Source organism: Peromyscus californicus, unplaced genomic scaffold, assembly GCF_007827085.1.
Source record: "Peromyscus californicus insignis strain IS unplaced genomic scaffold, ASM782708v3 Scaffold_4__1_contigs__length_199733344, whole genome shotgun sequence".
Taxonomy (NCBI): Eukaryota; Metazoa; Chordata; class Mammalia; order Rodentia; family Cricetidae; genus Peromyscus; species Peromyscus californicus.
Window position 1 is genome coordinate 4,241,251 of NW_026294562.1, and position 17,020 is coordinate 4,258,270.

General features: G+C 43.8%; 1 protein-coding gene across 1 annotated transcript in view; it reads left to right on the plus strand.

Annotated features, from left to right (window-relative positions):
* The first annotated feature begins 7,547 nt into the window (after positions 1–7,547).
* Ablim1 (actin binding LIM protein 1) overlaps positions 7,548–17,020 on the plus strand; it is a 301,455-nt gene continuing 291,982 nt past the window's right edge. The window contains exon 1 of the mRNA XM_052763481.1: positions 7,548–7,904. Coding sequence (XP_052619441.1) covers positions 7,892–7,904 — 13 coding nt within the window. The 5' untranslated portion in view covers positions 7,548–7,891. The remainder of the gene's footprint in view (positions 7,905–17,020) is intronic.

A 17,020-nucleotide genomic window follows, 5' to 3' on the forward strand; every position in this document is an offset into this window, starting at 1 on the left:
CAGTGTTTTATTTATTGACCAATCAGAGCATTTGACATACAGACCATCCCACAGCACATGGGGGCCTGCAAGAGGCCCCTCAGGGAGTTTCTGGATGGCAAAAGCAAGGGATTACCTTGTCTGTCCCTTATTGACCTACATTCCTTAGTCCAATGTCTGCTTTTACCATACCATCTGCATAATCCAGAGGGGAGGGGCATTCTGTTGCCATTGTTCCTTGAAAAAACATTGTTTCTAGGAATGCCCTGGTTACAGTACCTTTTTAGGTGACCTTGTTCACTGCAATTGAAACATTTAACATTACTATTTTTAGTCAAATCTCTGAAAATCATCTCTCCTATCAAAGCATCATCATGCTCATGAGATTCAATATTCATTGTATCTCAGATCCATTCCTCCAAAGGTGCTGATTTTGCCTTTAATGGCCTAATTACCCTTTTGCATTGTGCATTAGCATTTTCAAAAGCCAGAGATTCAATGATTATCTGTCTAGCTTCTGAATTTGGTATCATTCTATTTATTGCTGAAGTCAGTCTGTAAGAAACCAGTGAAGGTTTCTTTTGGGCCCTGTATAACTTTTGTAAATGATTCAATTTTCTTTCCTACTTCTTCAATTCTGTTGCAAGCATTCAAGGCTGCCATTGGGCATAAAGCCAGGCTATGGTCATCATGTAAAGATTGTTTTTGTATATCAGCATAATCGCCTTCTCCAAAAAGTTGATCTTGGGAGATTTCCATACCTCTAGCCCTACTCCATTGTTCAATGGTCTTAGCCTCATCCTTCTACCAGGTCCTCCATTATAATTAGGGACCAGCCTCTAAAACTGCTGTAACCAAATCTCTCCAGTCTTGAGGGTTAATTCTATTTCAAGTTGACCACAAGTTTAATATCTGCTTCATGAGAGATAAGTGGATGCCATATGATGCTATTACTTCTTTGAATCTCCTCAAATCTAACATTTGCACAGGAGTCCAGTCAGCTCTTACATAGCCTTGAGGATATCTATCATTTCTCAGTTCCTGTGAGGTTACTGGATAGATTAAGGTTGGCTGTTTGAAAGTCTTAGGCTTTTTCTCTGTAACCTTGTAATTCAATACTGAGATTGGTTCTCCTTTAAATTCTTCTGTCTGGGTCTGAATATCTCTATGGTCTATTTTAATAAGTTTTTATAAGATTTGTATCTTGGCACTCATATAAACCAACTTTTTAAATGATAAAACAGAAATGATCAAACAAATAATATTTATAATTGACATTACATAAATCCCATCAACAGTAATTATCCTCTCTTTTAATTGTTTTATTTTCAGACCATCAATCATATTATCAAACAGATACCAAACTCCCACCATTGTAAAAATATTTCCCATTTTAAATGTGGGAAAAAAACTTTCTTTTAACTAATTCCTCCATTTAAGAAATCCCAATTGACTCACCAAATCTGTTGACAATGATGATTCAGATGATGGTGTAACAGTAGCCTGCGGAGGGGGCCCAGAGAAAGCCAAAGGAAAGAGAGCCAGCTGTTTGTATGGGGGAACATGCAAAAGCAGCTACTTCTGGCTTGTTTGGAGCCTGGGCTGGGGGAGTTTGCTGCAGAGAGGCTGCAACAAAAATTTAGCCTGCAGGGTAGTGACTCCAGCCCAGGTGGGGTGGAGATTCTGGCCGTGTGTAGCTCAGGCCTTTGCCATAGGCAAGTGTTTTGTTTTGTTTTGTTTTTTTGTGAATTTGTGTCCCAAAAGTTGGACAAAAGTTGCTCAAAATCTATATGGCCTTGTCCAGCAGTCTGGATGAGTCTAGTAGTTACAAGAACCATTGCCACGTGAGCTGCTTGGCCTACAGGTTTCCAGCACAGTCGCTACATTCAGGCATTCCTGGGGCTTCAAGCAGCTCTGCAGGGCAGAGAAAGTCACCAGCAGCCACTTAGGGTTTGGTCACATGAGTAGCCCCAGTAGGAGTGTGTGGGGTTCTATGTGGTTGGACACCAGATGTAGCATGAATTCTAATAGGTCTTTTAATAAAAAGCCCAGAACTAGATATTGGGGTAAATGCTGAAAGATCAGAGAGACAAAGGAACAAACCACTGCCATGTCTTACCTCTAGGACTCGTCAGTCTGAAAAAGCCTCTAGTTCCTGTCTCCTCACACCTTATCTACCTTTCTCCACCCAGCTATCACTTCCTGGGATTAAAGGTGTGTGTGTTTCCCAAGCAAAGGCATGAGATCTCAAGTTCTGGTGCCACCATGCCTGGCTCTGTTTCTCTCCTAGACTGAGTCAATTTCATGTAGTCCTGGGTGGCTTTGAACGCACAGAAGTCCAGATGGATCTCTGCCTCCTGAGTGCTAAGATTAAAGGTGTGTGCCACCACTATGTAGTTGGAAGTTTTCCTGTGTCCCAGCCGGCCAGCAGTCAGGACAAATCTCTCTCACTTGCGTCCCCCAAGTAAGCACACAGAGGCTTATATTAATTATAACTGCTTGGACATTAGCTCAGGCTTATTACTGACTAGCTCTTACACTTAAATTAACCCATATTCTTATTTTTGTTTAGCCACGTGGCTTGGTACCTTTTCTCAGTTCTGCCTTGTCATTTTGCTTCCTCTGTGTCTGGCTGGTGACTCCTGACTTAGCCTTCCTCTTCCCAGAATTCTCCTTATCTGCTTGCCCCACCTATACTTCCTGCCTGGCTACTGGCCAATCAGCATTTTATTAAACCAGTGTACAAAAGTGTTATCCCACAGCACCACTGCCTGGCATCTATGTTTAACTAGTGGCTTGTTTTGTTCTCTGATCTTCATGCAAATTTTATTAGGGTACACAATATGTTGCCACATTGTGAGTTCGAGGCCAGCCTCGTCTACAGAGTGAGTTCCTGGACAGCAAAGGCTACACAAAGAAACTCTGTCTCAAAAAACTAATAAAATAAAGTAAAATAAAATATCTTCGGCCGGGCGGTGGTGGCGCACGCCTTTAATCCCAGCACTCGGGAGGCAGAGCCAGGCGGATCTCTGTGAGTTCGAGGCCAGCCTGGGCTACCAAGTGAGTTCCAGGAAAGGCGCAAAGCTACACAGAGAAACCCTGTCTCGAAAAACCAAAAAAAAAAAAAAAAAAAATCTTTTCATATAATATGTTTTGATCATATTATTTCTCTTCCCCCAACTCCCAGATCCTCCCACCTTCCCATCCATCCAGCTTCATGTTCTTTCTCAAAAAAAAGAAAAACTAAAAAAAAAAAACCCAAAACTAAAAACCAAAACAGAAAACCAAACAACAATAAAGAAAATCAGTAAGACAAAATGCAAAAGAAAAGAAAGAAACAAAAGTATGCAAAAAACATGAAGTCTATTCTGGTTGTCCAGCTTCTTCTAGGCGTGGGGCTTACCTGGAGTGTGGTTGAGATACCCAGTCACGCTCCATTTGAGAAAACTGATTTTCCTTTCCCAGCAGGTATCAATTACAAATGGCTTCCTGGTTAGGGGTGTGACTTTGTGTCCACTTCTGCTTCTCAGTGCTGGGATTTTGTCTTGTTTGAACCTGTGCAGGCTTGTGTGTGCTGTCCAGTCTGTGAGTTCATGTGTGCGTCCATCCTGCTGTGTCTGGGAGACACCGTTTCCCTGGAGTCTTTCTCCACTTCTGGATCTTAGATTCTTTCTGCCTCCTCTTCCACATAGACCCCCGAGCCTTGAGGGGAGGGGTTTGATGAAGCCATCCCATTTAGGGCTGAGTGCTCCAAAGTCTCTCACTGTCTGCACATTGTCCAGTGTGGGTCTCTGTGCTAACCACCATCTCCAGCAAGAAGCTGCTTCTCTGATGAGGGCTGAGCGCTGCTCTGGCCTGAGTCCCAGCCTGGTGTCTCCTTCATCCACCTTAACCATTTTTGTGTGTGTTATCTGCCTCCTAAATTTTCAAAGCTTTCTTCCCTGTAGTTTTCTATGCCACTTCCTTTTTCCTTGTTTCTTCTATTCCTATCCATTAGATTTAAAATTCTGACAGTAGTTTTGTTTCTGCTTTATTCTTTTTTATTTTACTCAGTCATTTTTGGTAGTCTATTGGCTTGGTGCTATGTATCTGTTACTATAATATTTACATATTTTACCCCTAATTTATATTTGCTGCATGGGAATTGTAATCTCTCTCACACTTAGTATCTATACCTGCTGTTCTGACTGAGTCAGAACAGAATTGATTATTTTCATGTGTATTGATGATCTTTGAAGTCTGCATCATTTTTGGTGGCTTTTACTCTGTGGAAATTGTTGGAGTTTACATTGAGAATGCTTTAAAAATATTTATCCCCCCCCCCCGTGTGTGTATGTGTGTGTGTGTGTGTATGTGTGTACGTGTCAATGGGTATCCACAGAGGTCAGAAGAAGGAGTCACATCCCCTGGAGCTGGAATTACAAGTCATTGGAACAGCTTACATAGATGCTAGAACTGAACTCAGGTCCTCCGAAAGAGGAGCAAGTCCTCTTGACTGACTTGCCATCCCTCCATCCCTGAGGATGCTTTTATAAAGTAGAATTTTGCTTTGTTTTCTTTAAAGGCGTGTGTCACCACCACCCGGCACCTAACCTCCTCTTGGGGTCTGACTGAACAAATAGCCGACAGTCACCCTCTCTACCTCATATGCTAGCTGAGGTCTGGTCTCCCGTGTTGGACTTCCTCATTGTCCGCTACACAGAGGGCACTAAAAAGTGTCTGATGCAAAAGTATTGAGTATCCTTTTTTTAATTACAAGTTATGCATAAAGCAGAATTATTCTCACATTACTTGTAAGAAGTTCAGGTTAAGAATGAGAAGAGATAGTGAGCAACAGCCAAAATCTGTGGGAGTGAAAAATCAATATTCAATCATTTAAAGACAGAAAGCATGAATAATGCTCAGTAGCTCCCTTCCATTCAAAGTTGAAAGTGTATTTTTGGCAAGAGTCAAAAGTAACTAACCATTTTTTCCCCAGGCAGATCGGAATATGTTTCTTCTTTTGGTCAATCCAAACTCCTCTAGTTTATAGTATAGAATTTATAGTATAGCATTTATTAATCTTTAAAGTGGCACTCACTATGTTTCCAAAGATATCTTGTTCTTTCCAGCTTGCTTGCACAGCAGTTATGATTTCAGAAGAGACTGTCTTGATTCTTAGAAGTTGGGAGACTTAGTTCTTAGATTTCTAACACTACAGATGTTCTGGAACGTGACTGACTCTGAGGGCATTCCACAGTAGCATTTCTGCAAATAACAAGTCACCGGGCTGAGGAGATGGCGCAGTGGGTAAACGCTTACCCTGAAGCGCTAGGGCTGGTACTCAGGCCCCCAGAGCCCACAGGAAAGCTGGCAGGCTGGCATGTGCCTGAGTCCAGCACCAGGGGTGTGGAAGGGACAGGGAGATCTCATCCTCCAACCAGGGTAGTGGAAACAGTGAGCTCCAGGTTCAGCAAAGAGACCCCGTCTCAAAAATAAGGTGGAGGGCAACAGAGAAAGCCATCTGATACAACCTCCAACACCCATCCAGTGCACCTATGTGCGAGCATGTACACACACACACACACACACACACACACACACACACACACACACACTAAACAAGTAAAGATATATAAACTAACCATATATATTTTAAAACTTGGAACGGATACTAAACTTGAAGATAAAATCCAACCAATAGGAAAACCTACTTTTAGCTAATGATGATCTCTAACAGTAAACCTATTTTTTAAACTGCCAGGTCCTGAGTACACATGTCCTTCAGTGTTCACTAGTTCCAGTGTCCCTTGGAGAGGATAGTCAAAATTTAATTAACTTTATTAAATGCTGTCATAGTTGCATGTAAACTGTTCGTTTCTGCCTGTGTTCTTTAAACCATTTCCAGCTTAGTTACAATAACTAATGCAATGTAAATGCAGTATAAAATGATACATTAGGTAGTTTAGGAAACCGGGGTGGGGGGTGGCTATCCATGATCAATACAAACACCATTTATTTTCTTTAGACAGGTGTTGCTATGTAGCCCAGGCTGGCCTTGAACTCATGATCCTCTTCTCTGGCCTTGGCTTCCTGGGAGCTGGGACTGCAGGCATGTGCCTTTGCATCTGACAGGACACAGCTATTCTATGTAATAGCTTTGGCTCACAGTTGGTGGAATTTGTGGACTACACAGCCAACTCGAGTGCTGGTTCACTTGCTCTCTGCCTGAAAACACGGTGTACATTGCCTTATTCCAGAGATAGTTAGGAGCATATTTTATGGCCATCTGTGTGGTCTATTCCAAGCGTCTTAAGGACATGAGGGTAAGATCTGCTTGTACTGTACCTATCTGTGGTTGCACAACGAGGTCACAAGGACCAGAATGACAGCAGCAGATGAAGAAAGGGACTAGGTATTGTCACAAGGCCAAGCGTAGACAGGCACCCAGTTCTGGGACCTCTGTTCCTGTAGGACATCCACTATAATACATGCTCTGAAACATACTTGCAGAACTCAGTCAATTCCACAGGACTGCAACATTCATGAAGTTTTTACAGTGCTTTGGGGGAAGAGAAAACACGCAACACAATCATTAAACAGCAACACAAAACAACATATTTTAAGCAGTTGTGTGTTCGGTACAAATAGGCGTTTCTGAAAACACGTGGAAGTTGAGAGGTCAGTGGGCATTGAAGTAGCTGGGACATTTTATGAGATGGCTTATAGGGTAATTCGGGTGGAGAGGAAGGTGTTTACAAAGAATAGTGAGAGCTAAGAAAGGCAGCGGACAGAAAACATCGTTATTGAGAAATGTCAGCAGACAGAGTAGTCATGTAATGTGTTTGGGGAGTAGCTAGAGGTGACACAGGTGGACAGGTGTGCACAAGGTACAAAGGTTCTTAACATTTCAGGAGATGCAAGCTCCTTTGGACATGGGCCATGCCGGTTTTCACTATTGTGGACCTACTACCCGACATGGGCTAACTCAGGTGATAAGAATTAGTCATGAGCTGAGGCTAGAGGGAAGGAAAGGCATCTTGAGCCTGGAGCAACTGGACTGTGACCCGTTGGCTACCCTTCTGCCTGAAAGGCAGGAGAAGGGATGTTGTCAAGGTGACAGCCAGCCAGTTGATTTTAGTTGCTGAGTTTAGTGGTTGCTATTGAAGTTTGCAATTTTCTTTTCTCATTATGTCTTTTTTTCTAACACTTCCCTCCCCATGGATCATATGGTTGGGCTTTCTCCAATTATCTACTGATTATTTTCCCTAGAATTGTGTCTACCTGTTCTTCGAACATCTCTGAATTGCCAGACCTATTATTATGAACTGCCGAAGACTGCTGGACAGTCAGAGTCAACCCCCCTCAGGTGTCCATGGAATTCCTCCTCCAGCCTAGGGCAGCACTCACGGAAGGCTTAGAATCACTCCTTCTAACAATGTCTCTCTGGGACCAAGGCTGGAAGCTGGAAAGCATTCACTGACAGCCATCCTCCCCCCCCCCAACCCCCCACCCGCATCATCATCATCATCATCATCATCAGGGACGCGGGTCCAGAGTGTGGACGACGCAGACCCCCATCACATGCCCCACCTTGCTCAGGAACAAAGCTCTGCCCGGCACGATAGCCAGGAGGGCACAGTGCGTCCCCAGCACCCCCTGGACCCGAGTGGGCCCGGCCTGCCTGCGGGCACCGGGCGGGGGAGACGGCCCCGCCCAGCCGGTCCTTGCTGTCAGCTGCGCCGCGCCCTGCAGATCCCGCCTGCCCGCCAGGCCGCCCGGAGCGCCGAGCAGGTGTCCTGCGGGAGGCGTCCGCCCGGGGCCGGGGAGGCGCGCGAGCCCGCGTGCGGCGCGTCTCGGGATCCTATCCTCCCCACGCCCTGCCCTGCGGGTTTCTCCTCTCCCTCCTGATTCGGCTGCAGCTGCCTGAGCCATGTCCACCCGAGGTGAGTGGGGACCAGGTGGCATGGTGTGCGGACCCAGCGCCCGGTCTGGAGCAGGGGGCACTGGGTAGGTGCCCGAGGGCAAGGGGCTGCGAGAGCCGCGCCGGCCCCAGCCGGGCCTGAAACTTTGGCAGCGGCTCCCTGAGCTCCTAGGCTGGGAAAGGAAGCGCTCGCCCTTGACCTTGATCGCCGGATGTGGGCGAAGCCTGAGGGCCAAGGTCCGGTGCCCAGCCCACCTGTACTAGCTGCGCCTCTGTGCTGGGAGGGCGTGGGGGATGGGCTGTCCACTGGCAGTCTTGCTGAAGAGCTATGGGAGGACTGGCTGGGAGGAAGAGGCATTTTTTTCCTCCTTTCTTGTTACCATTTTGTAGCTCAGTTATGGAAGAAATCCAGGGCTCGATGCAGCAAGATTTAAAGCTGCAGGGTTCATACTCCATCCAAAACAGTAAATTTACCTGTACTAACCTTTGCCTGGTGTCCCTCTTTCTCGCCACCCGTTTTGTTTTGGGGTGGAAATAATTACTGCAGGTGAAATGGAAGGATGAAAAAGAAAGGGGGAAAATCAGAATTGCTTTTCAGGCAGGAGTGAAGGGAATGTATTTCTTGCCATCTGGAGCCAGCAGTGATGCTGGGGGGAGTGAGTTAGTCATAGCTCAGAGGCTGCTACTATGAGTGAAATATTAAAGAGATCAAATCATTGTGCAGCTTGCAAGCAATTAAAACGAAGTGGCTTGGTTGCTTTGTCATAAGCATTGAAGGAAAATATTGATTATTTTTAGAAAGTGTATTTGCAAAGCAGTAACTTCGACATCTTTGACTCCCCTTGAAGCGACTTGTGACAGGTTGCAGAGCTGGTCTTTAAACTGAGGCTTTGGCCCTTTTTGGTGAGGGAGAAAGTTAGGTATTCAATTACGTTGTTAAATAATTAAGCTCTCCTTTTCAGGGCCATGCTGGGGATTATCATACATAATCTGTATTCAGAATGCTTCAAATCCATCTTGTGGAATCTGATCTTGGTTGATGACTGTTCACCTTCCTGTCTAAAAATGGGATCGAGGGGCCAGGATTTACATTTTAGATGATCAGGCTGTAGAGGTGACCTGAGGCCCCGAGTTATGACCAACCTAATCATGGCCAATGCTTTGTGTGTGTTAGGGTTGGAGGAAGGAAAAAGGATGAAGCATGTATGGAAGGCACTTGATGACCAGGCTCTCCTGTGTAATCCCAGGGACTCTGGTCCTGGGAGTCTGAACAGTGTTCTGAAGACCAGGCTTTCAGCCCTGACCTTTGTGTTTACTAGAGACAGCAAGGAGCACGTGGAGAAAATGTGTCAGAAGTTATAAAACTCTCTTGGGTGAGAGTCTGGTTGACTTGGTTTTATCTACCACTAAAATGCCTTCTGGCAAAGCCCCACTAACTGTTGGTGCCCCACTGACCACTGGGAACCCTGATATGTCCTGGGGAACATGCAGTCCCCAGAGGGCATCATCAGTTTCACATGGTCTCTGTGGTTTATCTGGGATGTCAGATGGAGATAGCCCAGTGACTAAAAGGGACTCTAAGTCCTGGATGGAACCTGCTTTCTTAAGTATTTCTGAGCCTACCTTCAGACAGGGTGGTTTCCTGTTTCCCTTTCAAACCCATGTGCTGATGTACAAAGACAGTCTCTATATTATGACCACCACCTGGCCTCTATGGCTAACTAGTGGCTAGCTCTGCCCTTTGATCTTCAAGCAAGCTTTATTTGTCAGAACACAAACAAAATATCACACAACACACATGTTGATAATTGTGCTGGTTAGTTTAACTGTCAACCTGACATAACCTGAGATCATCGGGAAGAGAATCTTAAGGGATTATCCAGATCAGGTTGGCCCGTGGGCATGATTGGAGGGTGGGAATCTTGATTATTAATTGATGTAAGAAGACACACCTGGGGTACTGGAGGTACTGCTTCATGGGCTGGGCCCTGGCCCGTGTAAGAGTGCGGAGAGGCAGCTGAGCATGAGGGAGGATACTCCAGCACATGTATTCTTTCTCTCTTGGCTGTGGAAGTGGCGCTTTACGCTCCTTGACTTCCCCACAAAACGAGCTGTAACCTGTGATCAGGAGTCCTTAAGTTGCTTTGGCCAGGGCATTTTATCCCAGCCACAGTAATGAGATGAGCGAAGGTCTTGGACCCAGTAAAGTCTGACTGAGCTTGCAGGGAAGACATCACACTCAATACTAGTGTCTGAGCTTTACTATTATTATTATTATTATTATTATTATTATTATTATTATTATTATTATTTTTGTCAGACACTTCACATCTGTTATATAACCTCATTCCTTTAATAACACAAGGAGTAGATACCAGCTTTACGTCCCCATCTTACAGAAGGAACTGAAATTTTGGGAGCTTTTAAAATGTTCAGTGCCCACATCTCATGGGCTGCTAAGTGGGAATCCTGCTCTTGGTCCAGCGCTTTCTGGTTCGGGTCCCTTGATGGAGCATTCATAAACATCTTCACGGGTATTTTGTGATGTCAAGGGGAGGGAAACATGACTGCCCTGCTCCATGACAGCCATTTGACATCTCCATTCTGCCTCCTCTGTTTCCAGCTTGAGGACCAAGTCATAGAGGTTGTCAGAGTCCTAGGGTTTTTATTATTTATGTATTTTCGAAGTACTTTTATTTACATGAGTTGAAACAAAATTCTAAATGATGAGTAGAGCATGTGCTTGGTGAAGCAGCTCCTCTGGGATTTCAAAACTCTGCGTGTCCCTGTGTTTGGCCAGTTCTGTATCTGCTGTCATCTCCACATGTGAAGGTAGAGTTAAACCCCAGGATCAGAAAGTTAATGTCTCTGTTTAAATATACAGACAATAAGCAGTAGAGTCTTTAACCCTTGGGGAATATAAATCCCATTGATCTAAAAAGATTGGTGTCTGTATATTTTTAGGATCCAGCATTGCAGGTTATGGTGAGAGTAAAACAACCCAGGAACACTGACATAAGTTGGATTTCAATAGGAAAACAACTTCATTAAAAAAATTTAGAGAAGAAACACACACTTGTTTGCTGTTCAAGACATATGGAGCATGCACTACAATTAAATCCACTATTAAACTAACAATTGGTATTTTTAACTTTCATGGCAGTGTAAATTAAGCTGTTTCCTCAATGGTTTCTTCAAATAGTCTCATTGGACGTTGAACCTGGTGATGTGATTTTATTGCTGGAGGCCAGAGTGGATTCATCATGCTTTAGTTCTGGACCCACCATCTAGAAGAAATGGCCACACTAACTAGAGTTTCTAGTCTTGGGGAGGATCTTCTAACTAGTCTTTTTAAAATGTTGATTATCAGGTCTGGTTCCAGATCTAATGGATCATATATTGCAAAGGCAGAGCCCTTGAACCACACACGTGAAAAGATTTGCAGGTACTCCTAAGTATTATTAGATTGGAGTGAGGCCCCTAAACTGGAAATCATATACAGATACCAGTACTTTGTGTTAGAGGTAACAAATAAAGACGTTCAGGGTGGCAGGGATTAGGAGGTATTTTAGTCACTACAGTGCTTGCCGAGAACCTGAGTTCTGATCTCCAGCACTCATATCCAGCAGTGTACCATCCTACCACTGGGGCATGGAAACAGTGAGATCCCTGGGTTTACTGACTAGCTGGTTCATGTGCTCCAGGTTCAGTGAGAGACTCTGTCTAAAAAAAAATGAAGTAGAGTGCAGTAGGAGAAAATACTTCACATCTAACTCTGACACAGGGGTATGAGTGTATACACATGTCCCCCCCCCACACACACACACAGAATATTCAGGATAGGGGATGGGGACCTACATGTGCACCTACACACATATGTGGTGATGTATTGTGTCCCCAATATATTGTGCACTCTAATAAAATTTATCTGAGGATCAGAGGAAAAAGGCAGCCACTATATTAAACATAGAAGTCAGGCAATGGTAGCACACGCCTTTAATCCTATCACTCGGGGAGGCAGAGATCCGTCTGGATCTCTGTGAGTTCAAGGCCACATTGGGAACAGAGCCAGGCTTGGTGGTATATACCTTTAATCCCAGCACTAACCATAAAGGTCTAGAGGTCTATACAAACAGACAGGAAGTGACAGAGCTGGGCAGGAAGAAGAAGTGATGTAGCTGGGTGGAGAGAGGAAATGAGATGGCAGAACAGAAAGGCATATAGGCGCGGGTATACAGGAAGTAGTTCTCTTGGGAGACTAAGGAGTTGGTGAGGTGAGGTTGGTTGTGGCTTGTCCTGTTTATCTGATCTCTCAGTTTTTTGCCCCTATATCTGGCTCTGGGTTTTTATTAATAAGACTGTTTAGCAATTCGCCTTACATATATATGCATGTCCACTCATATACAGGGGTATGAGTGTATACACATGTCCCCCCCCCCCACACACACACAGAATATTCAGGATAGGGGATGGGGAGAGATGACTCTGTGGTTAAGAGCACTTACTGCTCTTCCAGAAGACTTGAGTTCAGTTCCCAGCACTGCATTAGATGACTCAAAACTGCTTGTCACTTCGGCTCTAGGAGATCCAATACCCTCTTGTGGCCTCCACAGACTCTTGTGCAAATGTACATCCTAACATCCATCCATGAACACACACACACACACACACACACACACACACACACACACACACACACACACACACTAAATTATTTAAGGAATATTCAGGGTAGATTTTTGAAGTCTGTTCTTCCACAGGCTCAACTTAGTTCTGTGCAGGCTAGTGTGGCAGCCTTAGAATGGAGAGCCTCTGTCTTCTAGTGCCAGGCCTACATCCTCTAACAGTTATCAAAAGAGCAGTTTTAAGTCACAAAAAATAATATTAAAACTCACCCATATGATAAAAACATCCCAGCACACCAATGGAATATATGTAAGTTATGAAGTGTGTTTATATTCAAACACAGTGTAAGTATATGAGGTTAGAAATGAAATTTTCTTATTTTTACTTTCTACCCAAATAATAAAACACAGTGAACACTATAGTCAGAAACCTTTCAGCTGATTTCTGACTGGTTAGTTTCTGGTTCAATTCAATAGTTGTTAATATTTATCCCATATCAGACACATGGCAGATAATGGACATTGTGCAAAAAGATGGTTGCTTGAGTGTGCTAGCCTTTCAGACAACCGAGTCTGCATGAAAGGTTGAGGCACCTGTGGCCAGCAGAGAGAGCACTCAGATTGTGCATACTCTGGAAATGTCAGAGCAATCTTGATATCTTGGTTTTTAGAACTTCCATTAAAGCAGAAACAAGACGAATGCTCCTCTGTAGGGGAACGCCTCTGAATTAGGGTGCATACACACTATGGAGTATTGGGAAGAATGAACTTGGTCTCTATGCCTTGTCTTGGACAGATGTCAATTGTACATTGTTAAATGAAAAGGGCAAGTTTTATAAAACTGAATAAAACTGGAACCCAAGTTTTGTAAATTAAGAAAAATCCTCATGTGTGCCTGTGCCCCAAGTATAGATTAGACATCACAGAAGAGTACCTACCAGCATTTAAAATTGCCTACCTCACAGGCAGGGATGAGGAGCGAAGGTGGCTGGCTTGGCTACCTCACAGGCAGGGATGAGGAGGTTGGGAAGTTGGCATTTTTTTCTTAGTATATTTGTCTTAAGAGTTTCTGTGGCTCTGATAGACACATGACCAAAAGCAACTTGGGGAGGAGAGGGTTCATTTCATCTCACGTGTCCTGATCACACTCCACCATGAATGTAAATCAGGCAGGGAGAAGCCATGGAGGGGTGTTTACTGGGTCGCTCCTCATGACTTGCTCAGCCTGCATTCCTGTTGCCCCCAGGAACCCCTTGCAAGGGGTGGCACTGCCCACAGTGAGCTGGGCTTTCCCATGCCAATCTTCAGTCAAAAAGATGTACCACAGGCTTGCCCACAGACCAACCTGGTGGGGAAATTTTCTCAGTTGACATTCTGTCTTTTAAAATGATTCTAGCTTGTATCAAATTGTCATAAAACTAGCCAGCATGATATCTTTGTGGTGCTTTTTGGGAAACAAATAGATATGTTGCAATCAATTGAGACAAAAATCCAATAAAGGGCCGGGCGGTGGTGGCGCACGCCTTTAATCCCAGCACTCGGGAGGCAGAGCCAGGTGGATCTCTGTGAGTTCGAGGCCAGCCTGGGCTACCAAGTGAGTCCCAGGAAAGGCGCAAAGCTACACAGAGAAACCCTGTCTCGAAAAACCAAAAAAAAAAAAAAAAAAAAAAAAAAAAAAAAAAAATCCAATAAAGGAAAAACGCATACTTCATCCTACTCAGTTACTTTGTTTATTCTAGCTGAGGATGTAGACTTTTGTCCATCTAATAATACCTATTTGTTTATTTAAACAGGGTCTCATGTACCCCAGGTTGGCTCAAACTGGCTTTGTGGCCTAAGATGGCCTTGAATTTCTGATTGGTCCACCTCTCTCTCTGGAATGCTGAATTTACAGGCGTGTGCTACTAGGCTTGGTTTCACACAGTATTGATTATCAGACCCACAGCCTGGTGCAAGTTAAGCAAGCAGTTGAGCCCCTCAACACGCATGTATTGAACACCTACTATGTATTAGCAGTTGGTTAATTAACAGACCCCATGTGTTTGTGACTAGCATATGTTTCTTGAGGTTGTACAAACTTGATAAAATTAATACTTTCATATTCTCTGCATTGCTGCGTTCTCCAAATAGCCCTCAGAATATTAACTTATTCATATTTTTGTCTTTGATGTCTATAGTATTTTTTCTTGTTTTTTTTTTTAAAGTTTAAGATTATCTGTGGTTGGATTCAATGAATTTGTTTATCTGACTATCAATATTTCTGCATAAAGTAACTACAACAATAAATAGAGTTCTCAGGGAACTTGCAGTGCTTTAGGGAGAGACAGAAATATTTAGACAAGGGTTTGCAGGTGCAGGCAGATAACAAGGGATGAGGGAATGCTGTGGGACATGAAGGAGTGGCCCTGCTAAGCTTCAGGGGAGGACCGCAGGGCCTGCGGGGCTTGAACAGAATTGTGTTCTTGGAGAACAAGTTGGATTTACATGAATGAAGCAGGATGAGATGGAGGGAAGGAGGTATGAGAGAGAGAGAGAGAGAGAGAGAGAGAGAGAGAGAGAGAGAGAGAGAGAGAGAGAGAGAGAGAGAGAGAGAACGATGGGCCTGAGAAGCATGCTGGCTCAGGTGGCTGGCTTGTCTGGAGAAGCAGATCTCAGTGGCCCCCTCTCACCAGGTCCACCTGCCTAGGGATGGTGTTGTCCACCATGGGCCGGGCTCTCCCACATCAATCATCAGTCTAGACAATTTCTCACAGACATGGCCACAAGCCAGTCTGATAGAGACAGTTCTTCAATGGGAGTTCCCCCACCCCCACCCCCACCCCCCATCCCATCCAGCGACTGTAGGTTCTGTCAAGTTGCCAATAAAACTTAACCAGCACAGATATAAAAGAGAATCCACATGAGAAGAATATGTTTTCTTCTTCCCACCATCCAAGAACAGAACTGACATATATCAGAAAATTTCTTGAGGCAGCGTAGTGGATGGTGGACGCTGTCAGTCTGTCTGTCAACCTTATGTCGGTCAGTGCTGTTTGTTGAACCTTCCTTCCAGAGTACCGACTGCAAATTCCCATCAGGCCTGGGCTGAGGATGCTAATATGCTAATTAAGAAGGCCTCCAGAGTTGGGCATGGTGGCCCAGGCGCTGCAATCTCAGCACTTTTGAGGAAGGCCAGGAGCTCAAGGACAACTTGTCTATAGTGAGTGTCAGGCCAATCTAGGTGGAGGGGGGCCGTCTGAGACTCTGTCTCAAAAAAAACCAACCCCCCAAACCAAAATAACAACAACAAAAAGAAAACTGTCCCCCCGCAAAGCAACAAACAAAAGATAAGAGTTTTGGTCAGTGGCTGCATACCTGATTGCAGATTAACTATATTAAAATTTAAGGTTAAATTCTGGGTTTATCTATTTCTTCATTTCAACCCAGAGCATTCTGAGCTATTGGCATGGTCAAGTATTGCAACTATTACAGACTTACAACTCTATCTCCAACTAAAATCAAATCCATATCATGTCTTATATAATATAATTATATGAGTAGTTTACATGATGGTTTCTACTGAGGTGGAAAAACTATTTTGGGAAGTTGATGCCTGGTGCTTTTGTTTCAGTAGTCAATTAATTAATTAGTCTGTAGTGCACATGCAAGGCAAATGCTCTGCCATTGAGCCACATTTCCAGGTCCATAATTGTTTTTAATGTCAAGTTTTATTTCCTCTAATTAATTAATTTTAAAAGTAGCTTTAAAATGTATACTTCAGTGTGTCTATGGCTGTTATTATTATCATTGTTGTTATTAATGTTTTGAGATAGTTTCACTATGTAGCCAAGGATGGCTTGAAATTCACTATGTTGCTCAGGCTGCCCCACAAATCATGCTCCTCCTGCCTCCGCCCCAAGTACTGAGATTATAAGTGCGCACAACCACATACGACTTACTTGATTTTCTGCCAATATGTTAGGGGTTTATTTTCCCAGTATGTTGTATTATGGAGGGAATTATCTAACATGGACTTACCAACATATGAGGATTGCCCATTAAAAATAATTAGTGGGTGGGAAAGTCCTTATTCAGTAGATGAAGCTATAAAGTCCTTTGTGTAATTGAATCTTTTGTATAATTATTAAACTCAAATAAAAGCCAGCGTTGTGGGTCAAGCCTTCAAACATTATTTGCTAACTGGCTGGAGATCACATGATTTAAGCCTTTTGATTAGATAATTTTCTTTTAGGCTCAAAAAGAAAGTTATTTAGACTTTTAGTAAATTAAAAGAAACAGTCCCATATTCTGTACAGCATGCTCTTCCTCCAGCTCCTTAGCACAGTACACAATATCCTTAGGATAATTAATGGTCTGTCTGTAGCGGTGGTGCAGTCAATTCTAAAATGCTTTTTCCCTGAAGAGAATATCCTGAAGTGTGTTTTTAGTTAGGCTGACCCAAAGTCTTTACTCAACATACTGGGAATTCACACAAAAGCATCCACAGTAGGGAAGGCTCCAGAGAACTGGAGGG